At 37.3% G+C, this 20,719-nt stretch overlaps 1 protein-coding gene across 1 annotated transcript in view; it reads right to left on the minus strand.

The window, feature by feature from the left end:
- Positions 1-1,391: 1,391 nt before the first annotated feature.
- Positions 1,392-20,719, minus strand: part of LOC127658806 (recombining binding protein suppressor of hairless) — a 68,349-nt gene continuing 49,021 nt past the window's right edge. Inside the window, exons 4-11 of the mRNA XM_052148353.1 lie at positions 17,678-17,843; positions 17,337-17,511; positions 15,914-16,051; positions 11,557-11,669; positions 11,225-11,365; positions 10,734-10,889; positions 8,845-8,948; positions 1,392-7,760 (exon numbers count right to left, since the gene is read on the minus strand). Coding sequence (XP_052004313.1) covers positions 7,424-7,760; positions 8,845-8,948; positions 10,734-10,889; positions 11,225-11,365; positions 11,557-11,669; positions 15,914-16,051; positions 17,337-17,511; positions 17,678-17,843 — 1,330 coding nt within the window. The 3' untranslated portion in view covers positions 1,392-7,423. The remainder of the gene's footprint in view (positions 7,761-8,844; positions 8,949-10,733; positions 10,890-11,224; positions 11,366-11,556; positions 11,670-15,913; positions 16,052-17,336; positions 17,512-17,677; positions 17,844-20,719) is intronic.

The following is a 20,719-nucleotide window of genomic DNA, read 5'->3' on the forward strand; positions in this document are numbered from 1 at the left end:
ATGTAACCTTTTATATATCTTCAATTGAGTTAGAGTTTGAGAGCGCAAGAGGGTGATTAGATGATGAGAGAAATATCATTTTTGAAGGAAACTGTCCCATTAATGTTGGATATTACAACAAAACACAAGTCTTGTGTTGACCTTATGGCTTTCCAATATTCTGGCCAACCTGCAGTTCCCTGTTAAAGAAGGAAAATGAATTTGGTTTGCTTTATATTTAACTTTATTTCTATGTTGAACAGACAAAGCAATTGTCCAAATGTTTTGAGAAAGTTCTGTTCATGCTTTGAGAGATCGCTACCACGGCTGAGCAGTGCGCAGACCTGGTAAGTAAAACTAAACTAACATTTAAGCACTTGCATAAATGTGATATTTGTGAAATCATATTGCCTCCAAGGACGTCCACACATATTTAATTATCATTATGATACATGTATGTTACATATTCGTGCAAAACGTAAACTCTCTTCGGCTCAGATTATATAAAAATATCAGTTTGAGGGTTTTCACACCTGTTGCCCACTTCAAAGGACCTTCCCAATGTTGCTGCTGGCATCTGGGCTATTTTCAAGCATAGTACAAATTGTAGGTCATTGAGTATTGTAATATTTGTTTATAGCATTCCTATATGCCAAACTCCCATTTGTATTTCTTGCTTTCTTTAAAATGATACATTTTGTGTTATTTAATAGCACAATCATCAGATAATTCACCATGTGTTTCATTATGAATGGACAGTCTCAATGTCAATGTTTATTCGGACATTGAGAATGCACATATGTCTGACAAGTTATGTCTATACTCACTGGCATTAAATGATGTAAAGTCTCAATCATTTGTCTAATGTGTATACCAGGAAATTAACCATTCAAAATGCTACAATGTCAAACCACATCAAAATTTTACATATTTGACTTACTAAAAACAAAAAACCAACAATATATAAATATTGATGGTATCCAGGCTGACATATGTCAAAGCACTTCACATCATCTATTATATTAATATTTTAGAAGTGCTTTGTACAAAATACACCTTGGGGGTTGAACTAAAATGTTCCTTTCAACCCCCCCCCCGCCCCCCCTCCCTCCCTCCTCTCCTAGATAAGGGATACCAAAACATTTTTTGCTTCATCACATTAATCTATCATCTTTGATTATAAAAGTAGCCTGCTAAAACGACTCATCGCATAGAGTGACCTACTTGGCTTACTGGGTGGTGCTTAACAGTTATGTATGTTGACATACTGAGAAATCCTTTCCAGTGAAGGAAGGTAACCTGATATTCAAGTCTATTCAGTCAGGTCTTGTAGGTTGCTGTAGTAAAAGCACTGAATAAAAAAGAAATACAAAGGAAATAAATCTCACTTTTATTTAGTTTTTTTTATGCCAATATTGCAATTTTATTATTTCATGACATATGGCACTGAGCAGGTGCAATATGTACAAAATCAATCAAACAGACAAATGAAAAGAACTGTTTGTTTTTTTTAAACTGCCCCCTTGCTTCACGCAGGGCATATGATCCTAACATCAGCGCAAATGAAGGACTGAGATTGCTACCATACTGATACCTCTGAATAGTATAACTACAACAGACTGAGAAGGAAAAAGAGCAAAAGAAAAACAAACAGAAGACTGACTTACAGACAAACAGGAAGTGAAAATTTAAAGGGAAAATTCTCTCATCATATCCTCACCCTTACGCCATCCCAAATGTGTATGACATTCTTTCTTCTGCAGAACACAAATAAAGATTTTTAGAAGAATATCTCAGCTCTATAGGTCTGTTTAATGCAAGTGAATGGTGACCAGAACTTTGACCAAAAAGCACATCAAGGCAGCATAAAAGTGATCTAGACGACTCCAGTGGTTTAATCAGTGTCTTCAGAAATGACATGATGGGTGTGGGTGAGAAACAGATCTATATTGAAGTTCTTTTTACTATAAATCTCCATTTTCACTTTCTCTCTGAAATTCTGGCCACCATTTACATGAATTTTATGGACCTACAGTGCCGATATATTTTCTAAAAATCTTTGTGTTCAGCAAAAGTCATACACATCTGATAGCAAGAGGATGAGTAAGAACGGTGGAGGAGGAACTGCACACATAAAGCCAAGCACAGAGCATCAAATTAGGCACACCAGAATTTCTGTACATGAAAAGTGTACTTTAAATTTTCTAAGCAACTAGTCAAATGTGACAAATGTGGTTTACTCCAAGTGCAAAAATTGTGGCAAGAGACTACAGTTGTATTACTTTGCAATGATGTGGTAACTCTGTACCATCTTGATGGCAACAGAAATCATGGTGGCCTAATTTAAATTTTTGGCAAAGCAAGATAACATTATGGCCAATTCAAGCTCTTGCTATTTAGTCGTTAGATATGAACACAACATTCAATTCTGTAAAAGAGTACGTATTACAATGACCAGTATGTTTTACTATGGCGTGGTGTAAGCCTTTATTTTCCCCCCATTCTCTTTCCATCATAACTATTGCAATATCTTTGAAACTTTGAAAGTCGAAGACATTTGGCATATTAGACGACATACACCCATCATCACTTTTACACTGATCAGAGCTCATTTAGAAAAAAAGAAAGAAAAAAAAGTTTTTGGAAAAGCAGAGATCAATGAAAGATATAAACAGCAGAAACACAGAAATGATGCCAGCTGACTCTGAAAATCGATCACACACTTGGAAATATAAAACAGATTATTTGTTTACTCAGGTTTGCCATTAAATGCGTTTTTAAGGCTCGGTACATAATCCATATATACACGCCTCTGACACTAAATTAAAAACAATGTTTGACCTCTTCAACTGATTTAATGATTGACTGAAAATAACTAGAATTAGAACTAAAAATGTGTCATCCAGTCACTTTAAATACAAAGTTTAACAATGTCAGATTCAGACAGGGGATTGAACAGATCCTTCATTCTAAAGCTCAACACCTTAAAAACAAATCAATGTAAACAGTGAAAACAGCAAGATTGTCTATTGGTTTGTTCAGAGAGCAAAAACCACAATGTAAACAAAATGTGGAACATAGGCAGCATTCAGAGTGACCAATGGTTTAAAAATAAATGTGTAAATGACGATATATTGTGCTGTGCAAACAAAAACACATGATAAAGTCAAAGTGGATAAATGGGTCTTAAATGGCAAACAGCTTTCTTTAGTTCATGTAGGAATTGTTTCAACAATGCTGTCACGTTTCAAGGCGGACTGGCTTAAAGCAATTTTTCTTTCTTTTTGGGGTGGGGAAACCATTTAAATCAAGGGAAGCATTTTAAAAATAATTACAAAAATAAAACAATAGAAAAATACAATACCACATTGTATGGTAAGCTCTCACAATGACACTTTTTCCTCCACAAAAAACTATTAGACAATATCAAATGTGAGGAACTAAAACGGACTGTTTATTGTGGGAGTTCAACATCGCTGACAAATGACCTATAATGGGAAAACGTATGCATACATGTGTCCATTCTTTCCCCGAAATGGAAGTGTGCAATTGATATTGCAAGTATATGATCAAATAAAAGTCAAGTATGGTTTGTTATGCAAAAAATTCTGGCAAACCGAGTGCAAGAGTTTTAGGGCATCTTCAAGAATTCAGAAGTGAAACTACCTCATGGAAGATTTTTGGGATGCCAAAGGATAAAGACATTTTTAGCAGAAGAGGGGTATAAAAAAAACTAGTGGAGGCAATAAGTGAACTTTTTTGCAAAAAACATTCAAGTTACAGTTTTTCCCCAAAATATACTACATACAATGCTGGAGTATTGCCTTTTTGACAGGTCAACGACATGTACTACACTACAGATTTTCCAAGTTAGGAAGACACTGTAGTATCCACACAAATCTAAAAATCTACCAAGAAAGGTCAAAAAAAGGTGTCGATTAAATTAGTATGAACAAGGTGTAAAAGAACGTGAATATGACTCCAGTTGAGCCAGCTGTTCTTCATGACCACATAAACTATGGATCAGGCTGGTGAAAATCAGTGGCTATTTCCACACACCAAGACACACAAAGTGACCTATACAGTATTGCTGTATGCTTACATCTTTGAGAGAGAGACACATTTAAAGGCCAGTAACTTCCATGTTTCTAGTCCAGCGATGTCTGTTCACTATCAGGACAGTAACATATAAAAGTTCAAACAAATTTGGACACTAAACACCCAACTGTTTTGACAGGATACACCGACAGGACATAACTGTGTTAAGAGCCATAGAAACAAAAGAATAACAAAATAGCTGAAGGTGGTTTTTCTTTCTTTTAAGCCCAAAGTATACTTCAGTCTGACGTGAACGCTGACGCCGGGTTCACACATACTCCGTGAGCGACGCAGTCACATTGGACGTTCACATTGAGAAACATCAGCGCAGAAAATAAAGTTATCTATGGGGTCCTACACCAAGCTTTTTCTTTAATAAGGACATTGCTGCTTCAAGGACAACAGCGGGCGGTCACGTGCACTTCATCTTTATCAGCACACTTGGTTGTGATTGGTTAATGCCATCTATACTATTCACCAATACACATTGATTAGTAAACGGTCTGGCAGTTTATTAATTATTTCCTTTATCAAGTTATTTTATTCAGTTTACTTGCATGAAGACATATGAACTGAAGTGTACTATAGGTTCGGTTTGAATACGTTTCAATTGCTTTTGTGTCTTTTCTAAAATCTCCTGATTATTTTAGTGTTGTACTGCAACCGGAGCTGTTGAGCTAAGCGGCGTAGCCAAGGGTGGGCCTGTGCTCACCCAAATTGGACCCAGGCCCACCCAGAATATTAGAGATTATTCTTTGACTTCAAATATATATTTCTAAAATAATTTGCAAAAATGTAACAAATTCTGATTTCTGAAAATGTGAAAGAACTGTTTGAATGTGCCGCTTCTCTCTTGTAAACGAAAATTTGGATTTAAAAAAAATGGCCCATTAATTTTTATTGAGGCCCACCCAAAAGTTTCCCTGGGCACTGGCCCCATTGGCCCAGTCGGTAATCAATCCCTGGGGATGCTTTTGGGATGTGTCACCTCGTGACTCATGCTTGCATTATAAACGGTGTAATCTGTTAATATGGGCGCCGAAAGGAAAACGCGCCACTCGCACATCGCTAACGGAGGATGTGTGAATCCAGCGCGACTCAGCGCGCAGGATGCGTGACGCAAATTTCGTCATCAGCATTGTGTTCCAGCACTAAACGCGCGCAGCCCGCTTTTTGAAACCGCGTCTTTGAATGCGCCTGGAATGACAGTATTTGAGCCGTTGAAGAAGATGTAATCACCGCTAAACAACAGGAGATTAAGCTGGAAACGACAACAGTAAACGCGTGTGTTAGGAGGTCTGGAGAGACCTGCATTTGTAAAACTCGAGTCTGAAGTTATATGAAGACATCTTTGTGTGTCTAAACTACTGAGGAAAAATAGTGTAGTATCTCACTGCAGTCGTAGTGAACATGCGCTAACCACCTGTGTATGTGCGTGCAGTCAAATGAAGTATATTTAGAAAGGTTCGCATTCGACTACGCAAATGCTAAGCGTTCGCGTCAAAACTGAAGTAAACTTTAGGTTTTAGCTTTTTCTTCTTTCTTTCTTTTTTTTTTTACAAGTAGACATACAATTCAAAAGTTAAATTACTGTACAGAAAAAAGAAAGTCACAAAACACGATTAGTGCTGGTTGATGAGTTAATTAGGGCTAGTTTTCTTTTTGCCATTAATACTACACTCACCAAGGCCACGATAAACAAATCAAATGACCAACGGAGTAAAGCTTCCTACGTTTGGATAGCGAGAGGCCACGAATCCCTAAATACTCCTCAAATATATATAAAAAAAGAGAGAGACAACAATGCAATATAATATCTTTGGGTATGTTCATTTCTAGAACACATTTAAATCTTTTCAATCTGAACGAAAAGGAAAGAACGTTTAGGGAGCAACGTTTAAATATCAAAAATCCCATGTAAAATGTTCAAAATGCAAGGCTTGGTTCCACCGGTCATGTTCGACAACCTCCTTTTTAAAGGGGTGAACTGAACCTGGAACCCTTACAGTAAGGCCACATCTAATGGTAGAGTATATCTCCAAATCACTCATTTTTTTTTTTTTTAGACAATTTTACAAAATGCAAATGGAAGTTTGGAAGACAAAAAAATGGATTTTTACAAAAGAAACATTAAAAAACATCACTTAAATGGATCATGGTAGGAGTCTTAACTCTCGTAAGAACTTTCATATTAAAAACATCCAACTGCTGCGCATTTTTTTGATTATTGATATGCGACAACCTACGTGTGCTCTAGAACATACAAGATGTACTACACTATGGCTACCGTTTTGACGAGGCATTAAAAACCTATAATAGGCATCTATATTATACAGTATATCACATGGTTTCTGGTTTAGATTCCCAAATAAGACATAGGAAGATGGCATTGTTCCTTTTGTGAGATGTCGATGAAATGCTTAAAGGAAGCATAGCGCATAATGTAATGCAGGCAAGGCAGAGGCATTGCTTAAAGCTCTTTCTTTTTAAAGACTTAAAAAAAAAAAAACACGAATGATAAAAATAGGCCCTCTGAGCTTCTCCCAAATGCAGAATTAAAACAACTATACCGAACTGAGAGAGAGAGGAAAAAACGATATTAGAAAAATACAAAGTATCAAAACCGAAGTCTGAGCAAACAGATGTTTGTCAAACTACATGAAAGTAGCTATGTACAAAAGTCAAATGGACAAACAACAAAAAGGTGAAACCTCAGGAAGAATAGAACCTATTTGGTAACAAAAGCGTACTATTTGTTTGATATAAAAAAAAAGGGTATGGAGAAAAATGTACCTTCACAAAAGCTTATACAATATCCTTGGTCCATAAAAACTGTTATTTTCACAATTTAAATGTGACCCTTTTTCGAAGAGTTTAAACCTTCCAGGCTATGATACATCTCGCCCAATCACACATTCAGACCAGAAGGAAGAAACAAGAGACTAAACGGAAGGGAAGAAACAGAATGTCAATTGATGCATTTTTTTTTTTTGTTTTGTTTTTTTACATTGCTGATGTATCATTGCTGTGGTCTCTTCTGCACCTTTTAATAGGTGCTGGTGTTCTGCCAATTATGAGTTTGTACTCAGGCATTGTCTACTGTATTGCTAGCACCAGTCCGGCTCCTTGGAGAAATCCAATAGAGGGCGCAGGAGAACCATATATCAAATATTTTGTCCTTGCCACAGGTTTTCCCCCTTAAATTAGCAAAATCCTTGATTTCCGTCTCCTCTGTCCAGGGATGTTATTCTTAAAATCAATATGCAGCACTTTTTCAAACAGTTTGTAATGTAGTAATTTTTTTCACACATAGGATGTTGCAAGTTTGTTAGCATTGCTGCATGTGTTATAACACCAAAGCTGCGGATGCATTAGACGATGACGCTGTGACAGCGTTAGTCGTGCTGTTGGTGCCGTAAGGTGCTGTTTCTCCATTCCCTCCCACGCTGTTACCGGTCGTTGAAAGCAAACCGGTGTTGCCCGTTCGAAGGATAGCTCCGGCTGCGCTGCAGTGTGGACGTGGGCCAGGTTCGGGCGTGTACGTGAACGTGAGCGTTGTGGAATAGATGATACCGTCATTTCTGACCAGCGTTACTGGGACCTGCACCGGCTGCCGCACCCATCGCCAACCCTCACGGAACGCCGAGATGTCAGGAACTACACAGAGCATGCTTTCTCCGCACCTACAGAGGCAATATTGTCAATTAATAATTCAGTTTGCTTCAATGCTTGTGGTACATATTTGCTTTTAATGACCACAAAAGGCTTAAGCAAAGAATAAAGAGATATTTCACCCAAAAAAGTTTGTTTCTTATTTACTCACCCTCATGCCATCCCATGTGTATGACTTTATTTCTTCTGCAGAACACAAACAAAGATTTTTAGAATAAATTTTCAGCACTGTAGGTCCATACAATGCAAGTCAGGGTCCAAAACTTTGAAGCTCCATAAAGCAGATAAAGGCAGCATAAAAGTCATCAATAAGACTCTAGTGGTCAAATCTATATCTTCAGAAGCGATCTGATAAGTTTGGGTGAGAAACAAACCGATATTTAAGTCCCTTTTTACTATAAATTCTCCTCCATGCCCAGTAGGTGGTGACACACTCAAAGAATGCAAATCGCCAAGAAGAAGAATGTGAACGTGAAAGTGGAGATTGACATTAAAAAAAGGACTTAATTATTGATCTGTTTCTCATGTACACGTATCATATCGCTTCTTAAAACATTGTATTAACCACTGGAGTCATATGGATTACTTTTATGCTGCCTTTATGTGCTTTTTTGGACCCTTTTGACTTGCATTGTTTGGACCTACAGAGCTGAAATATTCTTCTAAAAATCTACATTTTGTGTTCTGCAGAAGAAAGAAAGTCTTACACATCTGGGATGACCCGAGGGTGAGTAAATGATGAGAACATTTTCATTTTGGGTGAACTATCTCTTTAATCAATGTGGGTTCTTGTTCACTTGGCTTTTACTAGCACTTCAATGAACAAATCTAAACATGCCATGCTTAACATGCCAATCATACTGCTGCATCAAACAGGTTTATGAGGCTTCAAATTCATGCTTATTGCAAAGATCTAAATGATGCCTAAAAACAAAGATATAAAGTTCTTTAATGTAAATATTTTGTGTAAGCCTATTCAGCAAATTCATTTCCCTACAAGGATATTATAAAGAACAATTACAAATCCTCCTGGCTTCTTAATTCGGTGTCCTATGGATTTCTATTATAATATGCGAGTCCAAACTGGTGTCATACCTGTACATGGTCTCAGCCTCGACATCACCAAACCACACCCGCAGATTTGGAGTAAAGTTTTGTCCTGTTAGCTCCAGCATTGCTACATCTCCACCACCATTTAACTGCTCACACACACAAACACACACACACACACACACACACACACACACACACACAGAGACAGAAATTCTCAGATGTAGGTGTAGACTTGATAATGTGAGTAAGAGATGCATGCTTTACTGTATTTTAACCGTGTTTGGGTGCGTGTCTTTGTCCCCTAAATTTAGCTAAATCTGACAAAACCTCCCTTTGGGAACAATTGGGGTCATCCTCATTACGATTTATTTTTCAAAAAGTGCTTTCTGTCAGGAGTAGGGTTGGCTTACAGAATTTAAATTAGATTCACATGTAAACAATAGAGCACAACAGTGCCCAGCCACTTTTTTCAGCCGTCCTGAAGCATTTTTTCCACTTATTTGTTCCATAGGCTTTTCATAAAAATCCTTCATAAAAGAGTTATAAGCCATGAACCAAACCAGCCAGCTTCAAAGTGAATCACAACATTAAAAACTTTCATTTGAAGCAAGAAAGTATTTGCGAATGATGTCATTGAATAAAAACCAATTGACATAAAACAACAATTGATTTTAGTTTGTTGATGTAAAGTATAGAAACAATATGTTTTACGTTTATTGCTAAATATTCTTACATATAAGCGTTTTATAAGTTTAATATGAGAAGTCACAGTTGAAAAAACAAACAATATTTTTTTGCGTTTTAGAATACTTGTTAATATTTATAGAATGTCAAACTTTGTCTACACCTTTTATGTAAGGGTCAAATCTGACCCAGGTACAGGGCTGGGCTTAGCATTTTGGAGGCCCTAAACAGATTTTCAAAATGGGGCTCCCCATTTTACAGCTATTCATACACACCCAACCTCAACAACTAAGCAAGCTTACATTGTGCAAATAAACATGTCTATTTATTTTAAAGCATAAATCTTAAAAATGCAAAACTATCAACTGTATATAATCTAACAACATCAGTGTATTTCAAGTATCGTGACTGAACTTAACTACATCGCTGGCAGTTGGAAGAAATGCGCTTTATGTGTCACGTAATGGTACCTCGTATTTTGCAATAATTTTTATATTATTGGCATGCATACAGCCGGGTTGTGTGCCCAGTGATACTGTATTAACACTTACTGCAAATAATTGTTTGGCTATTATGAATCCGTGGTAGGGAGACCCCTGATGGCAACAGGAGCCCTGTGCAGTCGCATATGTCGGTTAATAGGCAGGGCCAGCACTGCCCGGGGATAAATACTGCTGGTTTCACAAGCACTCTCTCTCTCTTTCACAAACACCTACACACTATCAATTATTTCTAGTTGTTCAACTTTTTTGCAATATTCCTTTGGTTGTAATGTTGCAGAATATAAACCATGATTCTGTTTTTCTTTTGTAAATATGCAAATAATCTATGTATCAGCATATTTTATGAACTGTAAATCCTAACAGTAAACTAAGGATTTACTTCATATCTATTGTACACGAGTAGTACCACAACCCACAAATAGGTGGCACCCTTTCCAGTTCAAATTCTACTGTACAAGCCTGTATTCAGTGTGAAAACATGTAGGTAAGCCTAGTCAATTATCAAGTTCATAATTAATAGATGAGTGTGCTGTAAATCTACTGCTAATCTCTTGACGGGTCATTTTTGACCCGAACACCACAGTTGTCATTATTTTTAAACAAAGAAGGGTTGAAGTTATTGTTAAAAATCAATATGTCTATGAAAAAAAAAAAAATGGGATTTTTACTTCTTGGAACCAGACTGTTGCACTCTATGGCGGTCTATGGTATGTCCTCATGTTGATGGTTAAATGTGTGTGTTACCTGTAAGCTCTCGACCACAGGCACAGGTGTTACGGGTGTGTGTACAGGGCCCATGCCCTCATAGAAGGTGTATTCTGCTTTATCAGTGCTGATGATTGTCCAGGAGGCACCGTCATTAATCATCTCTTTATTTGGTTCCTTTGGGCATGGAGTGGCCTGCAAGAGCACAAATAGAGGGTCCACATTTCTACATGCTTCTATTTTCCAATATTTATCAGATGAAGCGATAAAAGTAACAAAGCAGCAAGCGATAAAAGGCTGTACCTTAAAATCTTACTACAATTTAGATGTACACAAAATTGCTGAACTGAAAATAAAAACACTTATTTTACAATTGTTTGGAACTGACACTAGGTGGTATGTTAATCGGCCAATCAGGCACAGTTATAAGCTGATGCAGATAATCTCAAAACAGAAAAGTATTGGCCTGGCACAGATGTCGGTCTATCACTACTAATAACTTTTTTGGCATGCAAGTGCACATCTCTCACTTGAAATTGGATGATCCTCTCTTGAGAAAGGCACAGGTACATCCTCTCCGTATCCTTCAGGTAAAAGGCACACTTATGCAGCTGAGAGACTGGGTCATCTGCATCCAGCAAGGCGGTCTGCTTATCCACCTTACGGATGATCTGTGTGTGTGTGTGTGGGAAGAAGACAGCGAGAGGAAGAAGGAACGAGGGTTGATAAGAGTATTAGCACAAGTATGATGTAAACAACATAAATTGCTTTGTTTTTTTAATGTCTCCAAGCAGCTTTCTTCAGAGCAGTGCAAAACAAAGTTTAACAAAACAAAAGAAAACATGCACTGACATGGTCTTACCAGTCTAGGCAGAGCCATCCCCGTCACAGAGCACACGAGTTTGACAGTTTGGCCATAGTGAATGTAGCCGTCTCGCACAGTGAACTCCTCCCCCTCTGACTCCTCGTCATCCACTGAAATACAACAGTAAAACAATTGGTTACTTTGGTATTTAGTGTAAGCCTCAGGCGGCATATCCACACTCAGTTCAAGGACCATTTGATGCATACTGCACATTAAAATGACAAGAACTTTCTTACAACGACCAGCTCCAATCTGATTGGCTGGCTTTACTGTATGTAATTTACAAGAGGGTTTGGTTTGTGAATCTTTGTGAATTCAACTCACGAATCATAGGTTTTTGATTCGATTCATTAAGAATGATTCAATCGGATTCGATGCACAATGAAATTTGATAAACAATTTGATTCTGTGTTGTTTTTTTTCAATGCATATATCATATTCTTTAACCTCTTCAACTACGGAGCATTTTTGGGTTGCTGCATGCAATTTTTCAAACTCAAATAATTTTTTTTTTTAAATAATAATAAAAACACTAATTATGCATATACATTTAAAATGTTATAATAAACAGAAGTTTAAAAAATCGTTGCTGTCCTAAATTTGTTAGCATGTAATTCTGGTTCTGATCACGCTTTTTCCCTTCAAAAAGACATATTATTCTACTAGGTGGCAGCAAGTAATAGAAAAAAGAATTTTTTGTACTTCCATCTCAATATGCGCATCTGAAATGTAGGTGGAGCTCTATACACAGTTGTGCTCATCCATAGACATTCAGTCTAGTTTTCAGTAAATGCAACACCCCTATTATGCCCTTTCCCACTGCAGGTACAAAAGCCTCGGAACAGTTTTCGGGGGATTTTTAGCTTCTACTCCAGAGTAGGTACTTTGGGGGTGTATAGGGACTGTGGGAGGTGCTGCAGCCTGTGACTGGTCAAAAACATATAACACACAAAGCATCAAGTCCACAGCCTCCATTAGTAAACAACTACCCACTAGCCTGCTACTCAAGAGGAATTTACCTCTGAGTAGCAGGCTAGAAATAAAATAAACCCAACAAAGTATACAAAGAGGATAACCTATTTCACAAATGTGTGTGTGTGTGTTTTCATCGGGAGATGTTTTGAGGTTTTTTTTTGCATCTGTACTGTTTGTACTTTGTGACTATAAATAAAGTGATTTCTGGATTACAACATCACATTTTTTCTGGGATGACGGATATAAATAAACAGATGTTTAGGAGAGTGGGTCACTGAACTCTATTATACACTGACTAAATCGTCATGAAATCTAGTTTACACGAGGGAAGTATTGCGTGCCTGTTACTGTATGATAGCATGCATCAAGATGTTTTTTTTTAGTCAGTGAGTATTTCAGTACAGTAATTTATGTTAATCATAAAAGCCTTTATTGAAAAAGATTGTGTTAAAATAGGTTTATAGTGCTTTCAACAAGTTTTCCACTAAATTCAGCTGGGAAAAGGGGAAAATGTTGCCTTCATGGGGCTGTATAAGGAGGTAGGATAAAATAAGGTGCTTTTTAAACTGTTCAGAGACCCATTTTCTTTATAGTTACATTCATCCAAAAACCGAATAGGCAGCTACCTACTTTTCGAATGCAACCAAAGCTTGTGTATAACAGCTATAACAAAAATGTATCTCTGATTCCGGCATCCTCCATCGGTGTTGTTGATTTTGGTGTTGTTGCTATTGAATCGCCCATTCCAACCACGCCAGAAGAAAAATGGTTAAAACTAGATGATGACACTATGGTGGTAACTATGTGAATGCGAATGCAACAGGGGTAAATGTCTCCTCGGTTGTTCCGTTCCTCATACAAGTTCTCATCTAGAAAGCTACTTAAGGAAAAGTACCAGGACTGTAGGTGGGAACGGGCCTATTGTTTCATTGAATATCTTGGCCTCTGAGTGGACTAGAAGCTCAATCTAGGTGATAATAGAAAGCTGAGATTGTCTTTTTTTTGCAAAGGTACAGTCAGGTCCATAAATATTGGGACATCGACACAATTCTAATCTTTTTGGCTCTATACACCACCACAATGGATTTGAAATGAAACGAACAAGATGTGCTTTAACTGCAGACTTTCAGCTTTAATTTGAGGGTATTTACATCCAAATCAGGTGAACGGTGTAGGAATTACAACAGTTTGTATATGTGCCTCCCACTTTTTAAGGAATCTCTAACAAGATATACAATTGGATTATTCATACAAGCAAGCTCATGGACAAGTAAAAAATGGTTCATCTGCAGAATACTTCCCAAGGCAAGAGCAGATAAAATGATTTTGGCTACTGCTGGACAACAGTAGTGATCGGCTCATAAAATATATGTTTTTCACTTTGTGATTCTTTAAAAATCTTTTGAACTGTGGTATTAGGGCAGCAAAATATACTTTATATTGATTCCTGGGAATGAGAGCTTTCATTTGATATATGATTTGTCTATTTAAGTGCTATTGTTGTAAGACAACAAACTTGATTCAGCAGTTAAGAACGATGCAGTGGGAGAGGTATGACAAAAATGAAAGGTTTGATTACTGTACTGTTAATATGGCGTTTCACACGTGAAAAGCAAAGGGAAAAGAGTGCAAGCTGTGAAACCTGTAGAGTCCAGAAACATGCGCTCCTTCTCCGCTTTCCTTTCATCTCTTGCCCGCATAAAAGTGCGTGTACCTATTATTAGTGTTCAGTCATGCCAACTCTTGGAAAGATTTAGCATGTTGGGTATGGCATATTGGTCTTGGTGGACTAGAACTGGAGACTTGCTACTACTAGAAAAACACACATTCTGGGTTAGCATGTGGACATGCTGCTGCACAATGAGACAAAATGCAAGACATGCTGCATCGAGCATATGCGCTGCTGCACAAATAGACATCCAGCAAAGCAGGGAGGCTGCACAAACACATAAACAGAAAACACAAACCCTCCAAAAAAGCAGATCTGTCACCAAGACTTATGTACTGCTGCTGCTCCGAAAAGCCATATGCATGCTAGCTTGGTGTGCCTAGGCCACAGCCAAATGGCGTAACGCTAATTAACAAATTTTCTATGTGTGCCTCGACCTGCGTAGCCGAACAGCTTAAACGCTTGAGACCTAACTCATTATGTGTACTGAGCTAGGAAAGCCCAAATATTCTTTAACTAGTGACTTAAACTAGCTATGTGTGGATTTATTTAATCTAACGACTTAAGATTGCGACCCCCCCCATCTGAGGGTTGTCCCCCCCCAAAATATCATTAAAATATGTGTATTGTAAATAATATAATGATATATTCTTAAAATAATTGTTTAAGAAATAAAATAATACAAATGCAAACGGGGCAACAACAAAAAACCCCTTCAAAAATTGCTCTTGAGAATTGTTATGTTTATTGCCCCCCAACATTTTGATGAAATTTTCAGCCCCTGTCCCTCGCGCGCCTCATCAGGCCGATTGGGGACCGGGCGCGCGATATTCCGCCCCGGCCCCGCCCCCCTCCACTCCACACGCGTCACATTAAGTTGAACCGCACCTATGGGTTATCAGTTTGTCTTCAGTTTGACACTAATCTTCATTTTTTTTTTATCTATCTTTATACAGAGAATATTTTGTTAGCCTATACTTGATTTAAAGTTTTTTTTCCCAAGCTTTTTGTAATAAGCCTTTTAAACTGTTTTTGACACTAACAATAAGGTTCCATTTATTAACATTAGTTAACTACATTTGTTAACATGAATAACAATGCTTTTACAGAATTGTATAATCTTGGTTAATGTTAATTTCAACATTTAATACATTTTTATAAGTAAAAGTTGTAAATGTTAACAATGCACTATGAACTAACATGAACTATCAATGAACAATTGCGTTTTATCAATTAACAGAAACAAAAATAAATACATTTTGTTTAAAAATATTGCTAATTGTTAGTTCATGATATCTAAAGCATTAACTAATGGTAACAAATGAAACCTTATTGTAAAGTGGTTCCCAGTTTTGTTTAAGATGCAGAGTATAAAGTAAACTAGATATCTTCTCTCCACTTCTTTTTAAAATAAAATATTTAAAATGTGTTTTATTTTAGAGGATAGTAGAAGTAGACAGAAAGGTCAGTAAGAGAGAAGGGGAACAGGATTGTACTGTGAATGTACAAAGAAATTACAGCAGCTGTCCAATTAGTGGTACCAGCACAGTTCCTAAACCATTAGGACATCAACACTACACCACAGAGCTGTGAGTAATTGTGTATGAGTGTACAAGTGTGTGTAATTAACAGTGATGTGTGCAACTATGTGTAACCCACAGATGTGCAAGTGTATGTGTGTGTGCTAACTGAGGTGTGTGCTAGACTTACAGAGGTGGATGTAGAAGGCTCCCCACTGCTGTGAACTGGCATGAAAGTTTCCTCCCTCTACATGCAGGTAACGTGTACTGACTGTCTGAGAGCGAAGCCGATTAAACAGTGCCACTTTTGTTCCTGACGCTATACAGACTGCACACAAATAAGAGACAACTCTGTCAGAAGTAATCACATGGGTAGAGAGACTGGCACTTTAGTCCAAAAATTTTGTTTTTAAAGTTAGTGCATATTTAAATGCAAGGTAAGTGTATACAGTGCATAGCTGTAAAGTAAATAATGGATTTAAACATCATAAATATAATATAACTTTAAATCCTTTCAAAAAAATACACAGTATTTTCTAAGTTTATTGGGTTCTAAGGACACACTCAGTCTACCCCAAATACATCAATTAAACTACATGTATATAGGGATAGTTCACCCAAAAATTTATTAAATTTATTAAAAATAAATGTCATCATTTACTCATCTTTAGCAAGATTATCAGCAAATAATATTCTGTTCCTCACCCAAATCTACTGCACGTCTTCAGAAGACATGGAATATGGCTTTCAAGTTCAAGAGCAATGTGAAGATTCTGCTAAATATTTTTTGTGATCCACAGAAAAACAATTAATCTGGGTTTGAAACAACAGGTTGAGTAAATGACAATTTAAATTTTTGTGTGAACCATCCCTTTAAATTGAACCCATTCCAGAATAAAATTCACAATTAAAGGGATATTTCACCCAAAAAGGAAAATTCTCTCATTATTTACTCACTTTCATGCCATCCCAGATGTGTATGACTTTCTTCTGCAGAACACAAATGAAGATTATTTAGAAGAATATTTCAGCTCTATAGGTCCAAACAATGCAAGTGAATGGTGATCAAAACTTTGAAGCTCCCGCAGAACACAAAGACTTTTAGGATAATATTTCAGCTCTGTAGGTCCTTTCAATGCCAGTGAATGGTGACCAGATATTTAAAATGAAAAAAGCACATAAAAAGCAGCACACACATAATCCACACAATTCCAGTGGTTTAATCCATGTCTTCAGAAGTGATATGATACACGCGGGTGAGAAGGAGATCAATATTTAAGTCCTTTTTTACTATAAATATCATATGGATTGCTTTTAGGATTCCTTTATGTGCTTTTTGGAGCTTCAAAGTTTTGAGCACCCTTCACTTGCATTGTATGGACCTACAGAGCTGAAATATTCTCCTAAAAATCTTTGTTTGTGTTCTGCAGTAGAAAGAAAGCCATAAATATCTGGGATAGCATGAAAGTGAGTAAATGATGAGAGAATTTAAATTTTTGGGTGAACTATCCCTTTAAAGGAGCACCATCATTCATTCGGTCATATCTTCCACATCATGGATTAATATATACCCATGCTTTAATACATAAACTGTGGATATTTGACAGACTCACGGTCGGCGTTCTTGAGGGACTGTTTTTTTTTGGAGGGTTTGGAGATGACTTTGATCCTCTTGCTGAGGAAGACTCCGATGTCTGTGCTATTCCCGTAAAACATCTTCACCGACAGCATGAAGTGCTTGCGTTTGTCTGAGTCTGAGATGTACAATGTTTTTGCTGTGCAATAGTTCTGCAGAGAGGAGGCAAGATTTGTGTATTCATGAGAAAAATAATGGCATGCTAATTTTATTGTTTTGGCTCTGTGTGCAAAGTTGCCTCGCCTCGATAGCTCTTGCAGTTTAAATTTGGCTTCAGTTTCAACACCACATCTGTGCATCAGTGCATATGTGTATTACCTTCCCCTCCAAGTTTAGCTGCTGCATCTCCTGGTCGCTGTTGCCGATGCCAATGAAGGCACAGGGCTGGGACTCCTGCTCCGTGCAGCCGTCTCGCTCCATTTGCTCTCTCTTCTTCTTCCATCCACAGCCCATCAGATAAACACATGGAGGAGGACAGAAAAACCTACAAAAACACAACAATAAAAGAATGTAAGATGAAGTCTTTTAGAGAGAACATGCACCAAATAGGACACCAATTGGCATAGGCGGGTCAATAAAATGTAGTAATTTGCCCGGTAACTTAATTAAAAGAATAGTTCACCCAAAAATGAAAATTCTCTCATCATTTACTCACCCTCATGCCATCCCAGATGTGTATGACTTTCTTCTGCAGAACACAAATGAAGATTATTTAGAAGAATATTTCAGCTCTATAGGTCCAAACAATGCAAGTGATTGGTGATCAAAACTTTGAAGCTCCAGAAAGCACATAAAGGCAGCATAAAATTAATTCATATGACACCAGTGGTTTAATCCATGTCTTTTGAAGCAATCCAATTGGTTTTGGGTGAAAACAGACCAAAACAGTGAAAAAGGAGTTACATTTTGGTCTGTTCTCACCCAAAACTGATTGGATCACTTCAGAATTTATGGATTAAAACATTGGAGTCATATGGATTACTTTTATGCTGCATTTATGTGCTTTTTGGAGTTTTAAAATGTTGGACCCCATTCACTTGCATGTATGACATTGTTCAACAGAGCTGAAATATTCTTCTTAAAATCTTACTTTGTGTACTGCAGAAGTCAGTAATAAACATCTGGGATGCATTAGAGTGAGTAAATGATCAAAAAATTACGATTTTTGGGTGAACTATCCCTTTAAGAATTACATGGGTTGTGTTTTTGTTTTATCTGAAGCAATTCAAAATGTACTTTCAGAAGTTGAACAAGAATGCCTAAAGTTTTTTTCTTTTTGCCGACATGTATAATCAAATGAAAATATGAGGAACAAATTCAAAATGGTTCTTCCACATCTTTGAGACCCTGAACACATTTGTTAAATTAGGGCACATTGGTCAAGCTGATGTAAAAACTAAATTAGCAGATCGGATTCATTGTTCAGCCCACATTAACACCCATTTTTATATAAAATTATGTTTACTGTATAATGATTTCAGTGTAGACATCCCTACTAGTCCCATGTGAAATACTTCAAATCAGCACTAGATGGCAGCACAACACGTGTAGAGAGGAAACCGCTTAAACTTCCATGATCAACTCAAGAAACACCAAATACATTCAATCAGACCCAAAACCTTAAAGGGGACCTATTATGCTAAATTCACTTGTACATGGTGTTTGAACATAAGTGTGTGTTGGCAGCGTGTGCACCACCCTATTATGATAAAAAAAAATCCACCCAGTCCTTTTTATTTATCCCCATGAATCATAATCACTGTCTCAGAACAAGCCGTTAACAGATTCTGCCCACGACTGTTGACGGACACTGTCGACGGACATGTTTGTTTGTGTGTGTGTGTGTGTGTGTGTGTGTGTGTGTGTGTGTGTGTGTGTGTGTTTGTTATAGCAAATAGCGAACGTTGTAACAGTAACTGTGGTGTGTATTACTCATCTATCGTTGCAAAACTGCTGAAAAAAAAATCTACTACAAATAAATAGTAAATACATTTATCAAATAACCATTTGGAAACTTCCTAGTCCATTCTCAGAGATGTTACTTCTGACGCAGTCTCTCCCACATAAGTGTCCGACTCCGGTTCAAACATATATGGCTGAACACCGCTATTTTCGCTGCTTATGATGTCTAGTTATCCGAAGCAGAGATGTCAAAACTCCGCCCTATTCTGGATACGGCGGGGAGCACCAGCTCATTTGCATTTAAACACACACACACACACGCACACGCACACCTTGTTTTTATTCCCACCCCAAAATTGGCATTTTCAACATGGTATAATAAATGATCTGTAGGTTATTTTGAGCTGAAGCTTCAACAGACACATTCTGGGGGCACCCATCTTGTGAAAAGGGGCATAATAGGTGCCCTTTAAGCAAACCTAATAAGTTAGCGCACCTCAGAGCTCAGCCAATAGAATCAGAGAACTCACTCAACGAACCAATCACAAAACACCTCTAGAACAATACTTCAGGAACCCTCAATGCTAGACCACATCCCAAGGCCCACCATATTCTAAGGCCAAGTCATCTTTTTATGATTCGTGTGTATTGTGGCCCAGATGATCAAAGTGAACAGATATTATTCAGCTTGACTTTGAACACAGAAGCATGAAATCTGCACTTGACATTAAAGTTTGTGGGTGATGTTATCAGCTCACCGCACATCTGTGAGAAATGTTCGTCTAGACGTGAGGTGGGGGAATACTCATGACACAGAATCGCAACTAAATAGTCCAGAAAGTGTGTTAACTGGCGCAATAAAAGGGGAATAACAGTGGTTCCACATCCGCCGTGGAGTCAGAGTGAAACATGCTGTAGACATGGTAAGGGGACAGATCTAACAACAATCATGTTTCACTTTTTTCATGTTTGACATGTTTTTATTTGTGTTTTGTTTAGGATTTTCCATTTTGGCGGTCTAAGTACTATAAAAGATTAATCTCTAAACTTGGTGCTTGCTGTTGTGCAATATCTTTTACATCTCAAGTTATTTCTTACCAATTTGTTATGAGACGACGCAATTAAAACGCATCACTTGATTAAATGTTGTTTCAAGGATTAATGACACCTTAAACCACAGCTTTACTACATACATATTTTACCCCATTTTCACAATTTTCGATTTAATCGGTTAATAGTAAACAATGTAAGTAAAACCATGGTGTCCACAAGTAAATTACCTTAATCTTAATGTGTTATTTGCACAAATTATTTGACTTATGTAATATTCATCTTATTATGTAACTATTTAATCTTAAGTGATATGCTTGACATAGCATTTTATTTGTATTATCATTTGTACATATTCATAACACGTTTTAAAGCTACACTACGTAACTTGGTGTTCTCTAGCGACAT

Source organism: Xyrauchen texanus, chromosome 2 (genome assembly GCF_025860055.1).
Source record: "Xyrauchen texanus isolate HMW12.3.18 chromosome 2, RBS_HiC_50CHRs, whole genome shotgun sequence".
Classification (NCBI taxonomy): Eukaryota; Metazoa; Chordata; class Actinopteri; order Cypriniformes; family Catostomidae; genus Xyrauchen; species Xyrauchen texanus.